The sequence below is a fragment of the Nannospalax galili genome, unplaced genomic scaffold (assembly GCF_000622305.1).
Source record: "Nannospalax galili isolate Female #2095 unplaced genomic scaffold, S.galili_v1.0 scaffold604, whole genome shotgun sequence".
NCBI classification, from domain to species: Eukaryota; Metazoa; Chordata; class Mammalia; order Rodentia; family Spalacidae; genus Nannospalax; species Nannospalax galili.
Window position 1 is genome coordinate 436017 of NW_008350472.1, and position 15975 is coordinate 451991.

Genomic DNA, 15975 nt, shown 5'->3' on the forward strand with positions numbered 1-15975 from the left:
TCATTCCACATGTGATTGATTGTTAAACGCATATTCCCTACCACAGATTCTTCTGTGTTCTGGAAATAGACTGTACTCAGTCAATGGAGAATGGCAGGTAATGGTAGAAAAGGAAGTTCTCCTAGAGACCACGCTTTTATTGGTACTGATTACAGTCCTGACCTGTCAATGGTGGACATAACATTGTTTCTGTGAATACCTACAATATTTAAAAGTAAACTTTTGGTAAGAAAAGTGCCTCACAGAGCTATGAATGGCATCATTGGAAACTCCAAGAGAATAGAAATACATCTTTCATGTGTTTTCTAAATTGACAGTTGTACTTGATTCTCACTGAGTACAGGAAATCTACAATTTAAGGAAAAAGAAGGAATAAATGGGAAAACATGTTTACATTTATTTTAAGAAAACAATTCATATGTGGAGGATAAGAATACTTATAAAATTAATGGAAAATAGTAAATATAAGAAATTAAAGGCAAAGCAGTATTTTTCTTTTTCCTGTGCATATATGTGTAAAATGTATGAGTGTGTGTGTATGCGTGTGTACATGTGTTGATGTTTGTTTGTGTGTGAGAGAGTGAATGTGGGTACACGCATGCCACAGAGAACAATGCTGGTGTCTGTACTTGCCTCCCACCTTATGTGACATAGGTTCTCTTGGTTATGAGCTGCTGTGTGTGCCAGAGTAGCTGGCCCATAAACTTTTGGGCATTCTTCTGTCTCTGTCTCCCATCTTTCCATAGAAATACTTTAATTAAAGATGAATAATTCTGTACTGGGCTTTATGTGGGGCCTGAAAATTCTCACACAGGTCCTCATGTATGCATGGCAAGTGCTGGATACACTGAGCCATCTCCCCTGGCCACAGCAAATCATTTTCTTATTTAATGAATGCCTCATTCTGCAACATTTGCTGACTAAAGGTAAAGATCTGGAGAAATGTGTGCACATTTTGAAACAATTTGCCACAGTCAGTCTGTGATTATCTTTGCTTAACTGTTAGTGAACTCTTCCCCAAAGGCACTAGACCTGTTATATGAATGTCTGCCTGCCTGGTCCTACCGTCAGAGTGATATTATACCATTATACATCTCTAGACATCATTGACCTGCGTAAATGAAACTACACTTACTCCATTTTCTAATTTTGTTTTGTTTTGTTTGGGGGTGGGAAGGATCAGATAGCTCAGGGTAGCCTTGTATTTGCTATTTAGCTAAGGATGACCCTGTACTCCTTATCCTCCTGCCTTTATCTCCCAAGTAGGATTGCAGACATGTGCCATCAAGCCTGGCCTCGTGTCTACTTTTTAGGAAAATGAGAAATGAAATAATTGTCAGTAATAGTCAAAATGTTAACCTTCTTTGCCTCTCAGAATGTATGATAAGCTGATTTTTTTCTTTCATGCTGGCTTAAGCCATTAGACTCTAGGAGTTGGACTTTGACTTTTCTCACTGAAATGGAGGAAGAAATATTAAGAGCTGTTTGGTCTAGAATAAACATCTCCCTGTGAAGAGGGGCCTTCTTATCTTTTTCATGTATTACAGAGGCTCTGGATCAGATCCCTGGGTGCAGAGGGTGGCCAAGGGGTGTCTAGTAGCATGTGAAGAAGATATTGCTTAAGAGAAACTGTTCAAAGACTCTGAGCATCTATTCATTGGACTGTATCAGAAATAGTTTGATTAAAAGGGGTAGACCTCATTCTCCATAGCAATGCCTTATGTTACCTTACTCTTCAAGATTCTAATTTATACATTTCTTAGAAAACTCTTAAAAGTATGACATGATCAGGTATTTTCTTGTTATTCATCTGAAGACATAAATTAAAGACACCAGAAGCTGGGCCTGGTGGGGCAGGTCTGTTATCTCAGCAACTCGAGAAGCTGAGGCAAGAGGATCATAAGTTTAAGACCTGTGTGGGCTACAGAATGAATTTAAGACAAACATGAACAACTTGATAAGATTCTTTTTCAAAATAAATCGTCAAACTAGATGTGGTGGTACATACTTTTAACCCATTCAGCAGCCTAAGTTAAGAGTAAAATAGCAAAGGCTTGGAGAACAGCCAACCTTACCTGAAGAGTTGTGGTGCGTGTTTTCCTGGGGCCAGCATGGATCTGGTTGGATTTTATATTTAAAAGTATTGTTTCCTGTTTCAAGTCCCTTCCTTACCGAAATAATTTTCTTGTGATTTTTTTTTTATAGTGACAGACATTTCTTTAGAAATTTTCTTAGAAATGCTTCTTGACTCCAATTGGGTCTGTCATAAGATATCTCTGATGCTGAAGGGAAGGGAGGACAAACTTCAGGATTTCATTTATGCATCTACAGTTTCTGTCTATAACCTTACATGAGCCTTAGCTTCTTCAGCTGTCCTAGGGGCACTGATGTCTCCTTTCCTAGCTTATGCCAAGTATTAAGTTAAACCATAGGTAAAAAGCACAGGTGCCTACTAACTAGGTGCTCCATAAGTTCTGATTGCTGCGCTAAAATTACCACCTTTGTTATTTTTCAGAAATTTTGATTGGAATTAGAGATAAACCTATGTCAGAGTCAGTAGATAACAGTTATGAGAGAAATAGCTATCTCTGTGCTATCTAATAGACACTAATAACATCTAACATCTCATAGCTGTGAAAAGGCTTAACTCTCATTAACCACACTATGATGTAAGCTACAGTATCCTGCCCATTTTATACACAAAGAAACTGAGGTTCTGAGGTTTAAGTAACTTTCCGAATAGGTCCATTTGGAAGTAATAAGTGAGGTAGGTGCATTCTGTGGAATCTTTGTATGATTAGCTGAAGGGAAGCCTTGATATTTGGATTCTTCTTTGCAGTTTTTGCTTCCCAAGATGATGCAGACGGCACATTCATTAAGGTGCCCAAAGGATTTCTCCAACATTGGCAAAGATCCTTAACTGTAGTTTAATGCTCCCTCGACAGTGTGGCACTCTAAAACATCTTTTACTTTCATTTCATTTCAGCCTGTGAGGTGGAAGCGGGGAAAGTGTACCAGGTTTCCTCCGAAGAACACATGCAGCCTTTCAAAGAAAACATGGAGCGGTTCATTAGTCAAGGTAAACTGCACAGAGCTGCTTTCCAACATCTTTAAGCAGAAGTGTAGAAAGCATTTATTTGTTTTAATAAAAATTGATAAAGAATTATGTTAGCATCACAAAAAACAGATGATGGTTAATCATGGGCATTAGAGGCTACAATTTGCTAATCATGCTATTCTCCAGAAAATGCTCCATAGTATTATTGGAGTCATTGTATACCAGTGGACACACTATAACTACAAACAGTACATATTTATAAAGACATTAAAATTGTGCTTTTATTATATCGAATTAGGCATTCTTGTAAAGTAGTTTTTTTCTTTTTCTCTTTTCTTTTTTTGAAGGATTTTTTAATGTATATGAATATTTTGCCTGCATGTATGTATGCACATCATATGAATGGCTTGGTGCCTGTGGGTTCCAAAAAAGGATGTTAGATCCCCCGGAACTGGTGTTGCAAATGGTTGCAAGCCACCATGTGGGTGCTGGAAACTGGACCTAAGATCTCCTGCAGAGCAGCAAGTGCTCTTAACTGCTGCCATTTCTCCAGTCCCCCCACCCCTTTCTCTTTTCTTTTTTGTTGTTACTCGCACACAAATGCTCTACCACTGAGCTACATCTCCAATCCATTCTCTTAAGTTTTAACTCTGCTTATGACCTCACTTCAGTCTGGTATTTATTTGGTTTTCAAAACATTATTCCAAAGAACAAAGTATAATGGTGTCTTTCAAATCTTGAGAACACCGTTTGTTATTTTCGCAGGCTGAATTAATACCTCTTGATATTTAACACCTTTCTTTTGGGGAGCCTAAAAACTATAAATATTATCCCACTGATGCCTCTCTACATTCCAAAAAGATAAACGGGAATGGAAATTTTCAGAAGATACTAAAGAAATTATTTTTTTAAGTCCTGTTGTTTTAAGTCATTGAAACTTACAATTATATCAAAGCATTTAATACTCAAAACATTTCAGCCTTGGAATGTTACATCTCTTCTGAAGATCAGATTTATATCATGCCATGCTCTGGGAAGGATTTCGCTCTTTGAGGAATTCTCCTAGAGGCGACCGTGGCAGGAGACTGAGGCCAAGCATGACTCTGAAGGCTGGCTCTGTCCTCTTGCAATCAACTATGGCTTTCAAATTTCCTCCAAGTGTCATTGGAGTTGACTTACAAGAAATGAGTCATGACACAATTTAATTAATGTAAGCACAGCTTCCTTTAGATGGAAAAATACCATTTAATCTTTTAGCATAATCATGGAGCTCTAGACAGAATTCTATTGAGATTCATAAAGCGATTAGATCCTTCAGAACTACAGTAGAAAGTTGACTCCCTGATTCCTAAAGGATTTCTTCAGCAAAATCTAGTCTTGCAATTGCAGAATAGAGGCCCTGCAGTCTTCCTTCCTTCTTAGTGTTAAAAAAAAAAAAAAAATGAGTCTTGGTTTTTCTATCTAATGGAATGTGAAGATCAAGAATGTGACACTTTAAAAACAATACATGGGAACGAGATGGAGAGGTTGCTCAGCGGTTAAGAAAGAGCACTGACTGCTCTTGCAGAGGATCTAGGTTTGATTGCCAGCATGTACACGGTAGCTGACTACCATCTATAACTCCAGTTTTAGTGGATCCAACATCCTCTTCTGACATCCACAGGCATTCCAGGACCTGGGTGCGCTTGTGTACATGCAGACAATACACTCATACATATAAAATAAAAATAATAAAATTTAAAAATTAAAAACAATGCATGACTTTGGAAGATCACGTAGGTAGCATTCCCTTTTGGCTTTAGAGAAGGAGGGAGTTCTTATTTCTCAGCCTGTCCAAATCAAAGTCAAACATTCAGCCAGATTTCACATGTAAAACGTACATAAGTGTATACATTAAGCATGATTTATTCTATATATTATATATTACGCATGCCATATACATTATGAATACATGATTTATTAAATAATGATATGTAGTGTTACTTCATTATGCATGATTAATTATATAATATTGGGAGTCTGGGATATTTTTTTTTCAGTCTTTTTGAGACAGGTCTCTCTGTAGCCCCAGCTAGCCTGGAACTTGCTATGTAGATCAGGCTGGCTTTTATCTCACAGAGATCTCCCTGCCTCTACCTCCCAAGTGCTGAAATTAAAGGCATATGCCACCATGCCAGACTGGGACTCTGTATACACCAGCACTGAGATTTTTGTTTTACAACCAAATCATAGTCATGAAAATATAAATAATAAAATTTAATCTTGCAAGCCACTTAGAAATTAGAAGTCAGGCTTCTAACCAGAGATAAATGCCATAAATATTTGCCTTTTATAATCATTTATAATTCAAAACACTGATGGAAACTGAACCCACGTTCCCTGCAAGAGAGCGCTCTTAACAGGTGTGCCATCTCTTCAGCTCCATTTTTTTCTCTTCTTTTTTATTATTACTCTTTTTATTTTTTCAGAACTGTGCATTGAACTCAGGGTCTCATGTAGATGTTAGCTAAATGCTCTATCCCTGAGCTACATCTCCAACCCAATCTCTTAGGTTTGAACTCTGCTCATGACATCAGTACAATCTGGAATTATTTGGTTTGTCAAAATAGTATGCTCAAAGAACAAAGCATATTGTATCTTTCAAATCTTTGAAACATTGTTTTCCATCATTGCCTTTAGGATTTCTCTATAAATTCATATGCAGGAAAGGTAGAGCTACTTGTCATACTAAATGGATAAAGATCTCTTTACATTTTATTTATGAATATTATGAAATACTATGAACATTTATGAATATGTTATGAAATGCAGTTATGAGTTGTACACTTGTTGCATTAAATGAAAGCAGTGTTCTTAGTAAATATGTAGTAAAATATGTTCCAACTGTTACATGTATTAATTATCATTTTGCCATTAAATTAAAACAGAACACATCTTTCTTCACAGCTCTTCTTGTAACATTGTTTGCCTTTCTATTTTCCTCTGGTCATGTTTAAATGTTCTCTGATTATTTGTTTGTTAAAATATTTAAGGAGGCTGGGGTGTTTTCAGTAGTAATGTATGTGCTTAGCATGTCTGAGGTCCTGAGTTCAGTCCCCAGTGTCAAAAAAATTCAGTGTGTCCAGGCATTCTTTTGGATATTTGTAACAGTGATATGAAGAAAGTATGTGTAATGGATCTTCCATCCTGCATCATTAGAAAGACAGAGAGTAACAACAACAACTAAAATGCTTTGGGAAAACTTGCCTTGGTCACATTTGTCAAATTTGTGAAAAAAATAATGACCAGCTTTATGCATGGTGACTCTTGAACCTGTATTCAGTGACATGTAGTGAATGAATTTCAAAATGTATTCATCTTAAAGTAATCTTTTCTAGTATAGCAAGTTTTGGCTACTTATTTCTTCTAGTTATAAAGACTAAATCATAAAAATCAAACGTATAGCTAAAGAAAATGCTCACTGGGGCAGGAGAAATGGCTCAGCAGTTAAGAACACTAGCTGCTCTTGCAGAGGATCCAGGTTCAATTCCCAGCACCTACATGGCAGCTAACACTGCTTGTAACTCCAGTTCCAGGGGAATCCGATGCCCTCATCTGACCTCCACAGGCACTGCATGACACAAGTGCACTTACATACATGCATGCAATATACTCATACACATAAAATATTTTAAGAAAGAAAATTCTACCTTAGTAAAAAGAACATGTGAAACCTTTGCTTATAATTAGACTTTTATCAATCATAACATATCTATATCTCTCTTTCCAAATTAGTTATGGAAGAATATTATATTTTAATATGTCCAAAGTCTATTTAAATGTGACTAATTCTCAATGTAGACTCTCTCAGACAATTCAAAAGACAGACCACGTCTAATGTTGGACAAACTTTTTATTGGTTAGTTCCCACAGTCAACAGAAACATCTCTTATAATCCAGCTATTGTGTGGTCTGTGGGTCACATTCTAAGAATCTTTGTAGATTGTGGCTTTCATTTCATCCAGGAACCCATCGATTCATCCAACTTTCCCTCCTTGCTTCCCTAGTCTAGTTAAGCCAGTGTTTCATGGTCTCTGTTTCATACTATCTCTTTGAAAATGTCTTCTACTCTAAACTAGGCAACTGTAGACGACTCACACCTGCTGCTGTGGTGGTGAGGCATTCGTTGTTTGTGAAGGTGCTAGCCTTTCCATCATTGGGAAAAGATTCACCCTAATGATGTTCTAGCCTCTGCCCAGCTTTGTACTCATGACAATGCTTACCACTGTCTGCACTTGTGCTATCTGTTTATCCTCAGCAATATAAAGTCCTCTGAGAGAGCAGCCTTGAATGGCTTTTCCCTGGGCTCTGCTGTATATCTCACCAGCAAGAGACCAACAATCTTCCACAAGCTCATCTCTTTTATTTTTATCTCTCTTTGCTCTACAGCACAGAGCACTGAATAGTTTCTTTGAGATTTTGAGGGAGTCTTTATAAGGTGTCTAGTGTCACCTTAAATGCATGGCCATAAAACCACCTTTGGAACTGATTTCTACGTAATAATAGTGTAAAATTTTCCTTAGAAAATTAAGTTTCTTGGTTTCTAAAACTGTTCATATCACCTCCTCTCAAACCTACACAATCTTCCTGGGCTACCTAATACTGCATTGTAACCTACCTCCATTTGTCATTGAGGAAATAGAACTGTACAAAGGCTTCCTCCCACACCTAACCACCACCACATCCACAGACAATCTGAACCGATACTTTCTGTATAGCATCTATTACAGCCAAAGGAAATCCTGCTCCCATCTAAGGCTACTCCTTTCACACAAATCATGGATGTGATCCATCTCTATTGATAGAGGAATTCATTGTCTTCTTTTCTAAAATATGTGTGTGTGTGTGTGTGTGTGTGTGTGTGTGTGTGTGTGTAATTCTTGAGGAGGTCAGAGGCTTCAGATCACCCAGTTACTGGAGTTACAGGTGATTGTGAGCTGCCTAATGTGGATGCTGGGAACCCAACTCCAGTCCTCAGAAAGAGCAGTACATACTCTTAACATTGAGTGTTCTCCCCAGCTGGAATCCATTGTCTTACAGGGGGGCACCAAACATATATCTGTATAGAAGACAAGTCTTTTTAATGACTGTGACTCTTGAGTATTAAGGGATGATTGAGAACTTAAACTAAAGGAAAAACATGAGATGGAACAGATGGGGCACAGGAATGAATCAGGAGTTGTACTGTGCAGGAAGGCACAGTGAATGATGAGGCTGGATAGACAGACCTTAGTGACCTGACTCTGTGAGTTTATATATCCCAGACGAAGAAACTTGGTCTGTATTCTGACAGCTTGTGGAATATAAGTTTAAATTTTTGAGCAACATGGAAAAGGCTAAAATAGAGGCAGATTGGTCTTTGCAGGAAGAGACTGCTTGTAGGACTTCCATGATGCATGATCGGATAAATGAGGGGCTGTGTATTTAACAAAGTGGTGCTGGTAAAGACAGTTATCATACGATAGAACCAAATGACACTGATGACAATATGTGCCTAGATTTCATATTTGAATCACTAAGGCTCACTGATCACTGATACAGAGAAGATAAATACAAGTTGAGTGTCCCTTGTCCAAATGATTAGAAACAAAACTATTCTAGTTTTCCGTTCTTCAGGGTTTGGAATATTGTTATAGATTTTTCCAGTTTCAGATTTCAAAAATCTGAACTCTGACATAATATAAAATCTGATGTTTTTGAACGATGATATCAGGTGTTATAGTGTTTGGGATTGTCTATCTTTTGACTGCAGTGCTCAGTGTATACAGGAAAACATGGTGAGTTGTGAGTACCTGTATATGTGTTCCCAAATGGCTAGTGAATACTTGAGCACAGAAGTCACAGGACTGCTTTGAATTTCAAACTCATACGGACAGAAACCAAATTTCTGAGATTTAACATGTAAAAGAACTGAAAGGCAGCACGGTATGATTTGCAACGACTTTAAAAACTATTGTGGGGCAGTCGCTGTCCTGGTGCAATTGGGCGTTTGACTTAACTATTTAATTGAGGTGAGGATCATATAGCTGATCTTCATTTTATGTCATATATGATGATTTTTGTGCATATATGATGTGGAAAATTAACTCATAATACCTAGTCAGGATTTCTTTGTGGGTTTTGTTAAATTTTCTTTTTTTTCTTTTTTTTTTTTTTTTTTTTTTTTGTGAGACTGGGCCTCCCTGTAGCCCCAACTGTCCGGGATCTCACTAGGTATGCCAGACGGGCCTTGACCTCACAGAGATCCCCCTGCCTCTGCCTCCCAAGTGCTGGGATTAAAGGCGTGCACTACCATGCCCAGCCAATTATATATATTTGTGATAGCATATAAATGCAGTGTAACTGAGTTTGCTAGGAAACTTTAAAATTTCCCAATATTTTCTCAGAACTCCAAACACTTCTCCCTTCCTTTCCCACCTTTGGTTCTGAATCTAAGTTGTACTTTGGACAAAGCACAGAAAACTGCAATACTGTCTAGCCATGGAGGATGTCAGATGTATGTGTGTATCTGCTTGTGTTGGGACCACTGGGAACTGACTCAGACCTTGGTTCTCTTTTATTGGCCTTCACTACATTTTTTGATTCGTGTGTACTTTAAAATTTAGTAAAAGGGGTGTAGGGTTCTAATGTTATAAAATAAAGTCTCTCTACTGTCATTTCATAAATGGAAAATAGAAAATGGAATTTTTCACAGATCTAATTGCCTATATCTCTCAGTCCTTTCACAAACACTTTTCCCCTTAACCTAAGCATGGTAAGTTGGAGCTGAACAATCCCTGTAAAGTAGAATCATGGTGAAAATGCATAAATCTGTGATCACATGCTTGTAATTAGAAGGGCGTAGAAACCACAAGTCTTAAATATACAGTCTCTACTATTGGTAAAACTACACATGAGAATGAAGAGATACTGAAAGCAGTGGTTATTAACTATTCCAGATCCTACGCAGTCCACCCAAACTCAGGCCTTTTTCTAAGAAATGCCCTGGCACCCGATGAGCAGGACTCATATTCAGGGGAGGCACAATTAAAACTGCTTTTATTTCTTTTTCTGATACATACATGGGACCTGTTATTCAGTAATGTAAAAAAAAAATGAATGTTTAAGATAATCTATCATTAACCACTTGAATTTATAAGTGAGGCATGCCTTTTAATCTTTTGGGTTTTCTTATCCCATTATCTGCATAATAATAACCATAACCATTGGGCAATTTTAGTGGTTGTGATATGCTAAACATTCGATTTTAGTTTCTGTAGGGCAGCCTGAACAGGCAGGATAATCTCTATTTCACAATAAGGAAATGAAAGCTAAGAGGGCTTTGTTTTTGCTTTTGATTTTAGTACTCTTTTGTTCGGGTTTGTTTTTTAAGAAAGCTTCACGCTGTAGCCCAGGTTCACATGGAACTCACTGCATAGCCCAAACTGGTCTTAAACTCACAGCAATTCTGCTTCACTCTCCTGAGTGCTGATATGACAGGTGTGAGCCCCTATACCTGGACCTGAAGGCTTGTTAATGGCTAAAATCACACAGAGGTAGATGGCAGACATGCTGGAGCCAAGGCCCATTAAAGGAGGCTGCAGGTATATTTAATTTTAATTTAAAAATAGATGGAGAGCTCCAGGCAATCAGTGGCTGCTGAGAGAGAGAGAATTAGTTTTCTTCAGGAACAAGCTTCCTGAGTGGTTCTCCAATCCCAAGCGGTCAGCCCTGAACACGTGTACATATAAGCACCACTAAATAGACTCAGTTTTTGTGCATGTACACACACGTGTGTACATATATATGTAACAATAATAATTAAAGAAGAGGTCACAAAATTGAGAGGGAATACTGGGTATGGGAAGAGTTGGAGGAGTGGAAAAGTGGAATTAAATGATGTTAATATAGTAGTCATGTATGCAATTGTCAAAAAAATTTTAAAAGATTTTTTTAATTGTAATAATAGGAGGCTGGAGACATTGCTCAGCGGTTAAGAGCACTGGCTGCTCTTGCAGAAGACCTGGGCTTGATTCCCAGCACCCACATGGTGGCTAACAATAGGCTATAATTCCAGTTCCAGGGGAATCCACTTCTGTCTTCTGACCTCTGAGGGCATTGCATAACACAGGTGCACTTACTTACAGGCAGGCAAAGCACTCATGCACATAAAATAAAATATTAAAAAAATTGTTATAGTGCAGTAAGGGATTCAGAGACATTGTGGATAAAACATGTGTACAGTGTAAGGGGTTGGAGGGCATCTGTAGGTATTCAGTTAAACTCATACTCAAAAGTTCACCAAAAACACGCATGTAGATGGACAAAGCCCTTTGTCCTAATACATTGATACATGGCAATTCCACCTTATATTTCCTTGTGCTTTTTTGAATACTCAGCACAAGAGAAGCATGACTTGGTGCAACTCCTCTGAAAAGAATAGCTTATATCTCCACTTCTCTCTGAGGGTTAGGTTTCCAAGAGCCTCAGTCACTCATTCTGCAACTGTAGACGATTGATGAAAGAGCCTGGGAGGACTGAGGGAATTGGTTCCCTATGAGAACTCCTAACAAACACCTCCTTCCCATTTCTGCTTGGATGATACTCCACAACATCATGCCATGCTGACACATCATACTAAAGATCTCCTGTATCTCCACAGTACGTTCTGTGCTAGACCGTCTGCTCCTAGTACATAGCAGACTACCAATAAAGATTACTTCCTAGGTAGAGAAATGGCTGTCATTCCAACGCAAGCTCTCCAGTCCTTCCCAAGCCATGATCCTTAATGTAAGAAATAAATCGTTACAGTCCATTTTCAGTATGAGGCGCACTTACAGTTCATCAAAGAATCACAGATAAGCAGAAGTCACAAGGCCCCTCTCCCAGCTGGTGCCTGCTTGTCTAAGAAATATGAGAGTTGCAAGCAGTCTGCTATGTGACTGATCCTATGATCAGAAAAGGGGGAATCTCAAGCCAGAGAGATTCATTAGATAGTGCTTTGTGCTGGTGCATGTTGCGGCCATTGGCAGATAGATGCCAGGTATCTTCCTCCCTCATTCTCCATAATGCTTGTTTAGAAAAGATCTCTTGCTGAAACTGGAGCTCACAGATTCATCTGTGTGGGCTGGGCAGTGAGCCCCCCAGGATCTTCACTTATACCCCTAGCTCTGGGGTCACAGGCACACTCCACCCCCACCTAGCTTTCACATGGTTCCTGGGGATCCAAAATCAGGTCCTCATGTTGTGCAGAAAGTACCTCAACAACGAAGTTCTCTCCCTGGTTCCCTGTAGCTTTACTTTTGAACGCTAACACTGATATTTTAACTCAATTTTCTTTTATAAGACTTAGAGTATGATATTTTAATATGTTCCTCTTGGAATGGGTCATCAAGAAAATAGAACCATCACTTCAGTTGTTTTTGTGAATGTGTGGTACCTAAAATTCACTCTTGGCAGATTTCCAGTGCATTGTGTGATATTATTTATATTTCTCATACCATACATTAATTCTCTGGGCTTAATTCTTCATAACTGCAATTTTGTACTCTTTGACCTGCATCTCCCCACACTACCCGCCCTTCCTAGTCCTTTATTTCATTATATTTGAGGGTTATGGGCATGGGTTGGTTTTGCTTTTTTTAGATTCCACATGTTAGTGACATCATATAATATTTTTCTTTCTGTTAACACAATTCTTTAACAAAGTCTTATGGTGTTATTTTTACTCTAGCTGATGCAATACAAATCCAGAGACAATTTTAACACTAATCTAACCTACCTATTCCATTCTTTTGCAGTGCCTTAGCTTTATTGTACATGTTTTATGGTTCTTGAAATAGAGAATTACCTTTGTTTTAAATATTTGATTTTTAGTTTAGCAATACTATTTTCTTTGCCATTTCTTCATCCTATGCCTACATTAGGTTATGTTTCCTCTGCCAGAAGTCTGCCTTTTAAAAGTCACTTTGGTGTGAACTCAGGACTGTGTTTCTGTCTGTGTAGAAATATCTTTATATCACACTTGGTTTTGAGACATAGATATGCTAATCATGGAACTCTGGGTTCAAAGTGAGTCATTTCTTTCAGTGCTCGGGAAGTCCTGACACCCACCTTCCCTGTTGCACTGAGGACAAATTTCATCCCATTTTTATGTTTTTGGTTCTAATTTAAACTTGCTCTCAGGCCCTTCTCATGTTTTTATTTCTCTCTATGTTTGTTTTGGATAGTCATCAGGAGGCACTACCAACCAAGAATTATTATAAAGCATATCCTTAGCTTGAACATTAAAACCACACTTTGCATGCTGGGGCCCAGTGCATTGTGATGGCTCAGTTGGAGTTATGGGCTCTGTATTTTGTGAGGTGATTCCCCTTCTACTCAGAGCTGCATGGGGTAAACACATTTCCTCAAGGCCTAATATACTGGGTAGTCCTTCACAGTGTCTTCTTTCAAGGTACCTTTGGGTACGTTGGAGGACTCTGGTCTGCTCTTTTCCTGGTTGGCCTTGAGAAGAACACGCTTCACGGCTGCATTGGTGATATGCAGAGCAGTGCTGGTGTACACTTCTTTGGAATCCTGCTCCTGTTTGTTCTAATGGCCTTAGAGAATTTTCCTTATGTTCTATCCAATTCAGCCATGCATCCAGTTTTATTTTATTCCAGTTTTTATGTTCTTTATTGGGATGCTCTATACATTTTATATCTAGCCAATCCACAGTATTGTTGAAAATAGGTCTTAGTTTTTTTGGGGTTTTTTTTAACATTAAAATATATTTCAAATACTTTGTGGGGCTGGAGAGATGGCTCAGTGGTGAGGAGCACTTCCTGCTCTTGCAGAGGACCCAGTTTCAGTTTCCCACAGCCATTTAGCAGCTAACAACTGCCCTCTTCTGACCTCCGTGGGCATTGCACACACAGGTGCACTTATGCAGACAAAATATTCACACACATTGAATAAAAATAAATACATCAAAAATGATAATTTGTATATCCTTTCTAATGACTTTGTTATTTCATTGTAAAAGTGTGCCTGCCAAGCTTATTTATTAATTTCCTACTTATCAGCCTTTTCTCCTACTTCATAACAATATATATTTCTCAGAATGCATATTGTATGTAGCACATGCCAAAATGTTGAACCACTGGATCAAAGCAATATCAGCCTTAGTCTTGATGTCTACATTCCCATACATTCTCTACACCCTGTCCTTCCCACACTTGTTACTAACTCCTGGATGCACTTCACTTTAGTCCCACTGCACAGACTAGGCTATCTCAAAACAGTCTCGTGCATTGAAGATGCCAGCCCTTTAATATCTCTCCTACCCATCATTACTGTCATTATGTTATGGCACTGTCACAGGCAGTCTCCTCCCAACCTACAGTCTTCTGCAAGAGGTCTGGGTGTCTCACAATCACTATTACTGAAGTGTGTGGATGTTCATTGCAAAGTATCTAAAATATATGTCAAAAATGTCATCCATTTGTCCTCTGTGTTATATAATGCACAATCAATTGCATAATTTTATTATTAAGTCTAAGATTTTCTTGAGTTCTGGTTCTGTCATGAATTTCTGACCAAATAACTGTTTTCTTATAGCAGAAATTCAAATACATTTCTTATTGGTAGATCTGAAACATTCTAGTTTTCAGAGGAAAGTCTATCTAGATACTGAGCTTACAGCAAGTGCTTTAAAAATATTCACCTCTGGCATAATAAAACCCAAAAGTTTCTATAATTTTCCTTTTCTATAGTTACTACCAAATACCCACATGTTAATTTGGGTGGGGAGAAATGCTCACAAATTAAATTTAACCTTTAGCATCAATAGGGTTTTGATTAATGTCTAAAATATGCCAGTTCATTGATTTGCTGCTTGACACGTGTTCTCACTCAGTGTTACTTGGGCTTCTGGATAACTGGGCAGATTAGAATTGGGAGGAATGTGTCCATGTAGGATGTCTCTGGTTACTTACCACCACCCTGGAGATAAGCACATGCTCTACAGATCCATGGCACAGCAGAGTACTGACTCTTTCAGAAATAATTAAAACCTTAGCAGGACATTGATAGTATATCAACGTATGAGAAGATCATATAACCATGATGGCAAAAATTCTCAAGTGAAAAATCTTACAAATTGTTGTGGTCTTCTTGCACTCAGTGTTGAGGATAACTCATAGGTCTCAACTGCATGCTTAAGTTTGAAAGAGTTGACTGAATAATTAATAGTTGACTATTAGCTCTATAATTAATAGAGCTTACTGAAGAATAGCTGCCTTAAGGTAAGATAAGTGTTTCTCCTCCAGTGCTTTTCTCTGTAATTTTTACACACACACACACACACACACACATATATATATATATATATGTGTGTGTGTGTGTGTGTGTGTGTGTTTTTGAGATGGGGTCTTCCTGTGTCCCCAGCTGTCCTGGAACTCACTATGTAGACCAGGCTGGCTTTGAACTCACAGGGATCTGCCTGCCTCTGCCTCCTGAGTGCTGGGATTAAAGGCGTGAACCACCATGCCTGGCTTTTTACTTATATTTTTATATAGACTATATTGTATACTACATATATTTATGCTATATGTTGTATATAATATATATAGACCATGTATAAAATTCATAGATAATTATTATTATGTGTTTAAGGAAAGCCAAACCTAAATCACTTTTTTTTTACTTTATTTTTTTTTGGGGGGGGGTCTTTTTTTAATTAAAAGAAGCATTTCATTACAACAGCATTAACCTATTCAATAACATTTTTCTGAGCTAGGGTACATCGCTTTCAAAATTGGGTGAACATTTGTAGGTTTACAGATGATTTATTACGCTTATATAATCTTTTACTCATTATAAACTCTATAAGACATAAAATTAAATGAGGTTCCAAC

At 38.0% G+C, this 15975-nt stretch overlaps 1 protein-coding gene across 1 annotated transcript in view; it reads left to right on the forward strand.

The window, feature by feature from the left end:
* Fmn2 (formin 2) overlaps window positions 1-15975 on the forward strand; it is a 396698-nt gene that overhangs the window by 268972 nt on the left and 111751 nt on the right. Inside the window, exon 15 of the mRNA XM_008847787.3 lies at window positions 2987-3079. Coding sequence (XP_008846009.1) covers window positions 2987-3079 — 93 coding nt within the window. The remainder of the gene's footprint in view (window positions 1-2986; window positions 3080-15975) is intronic.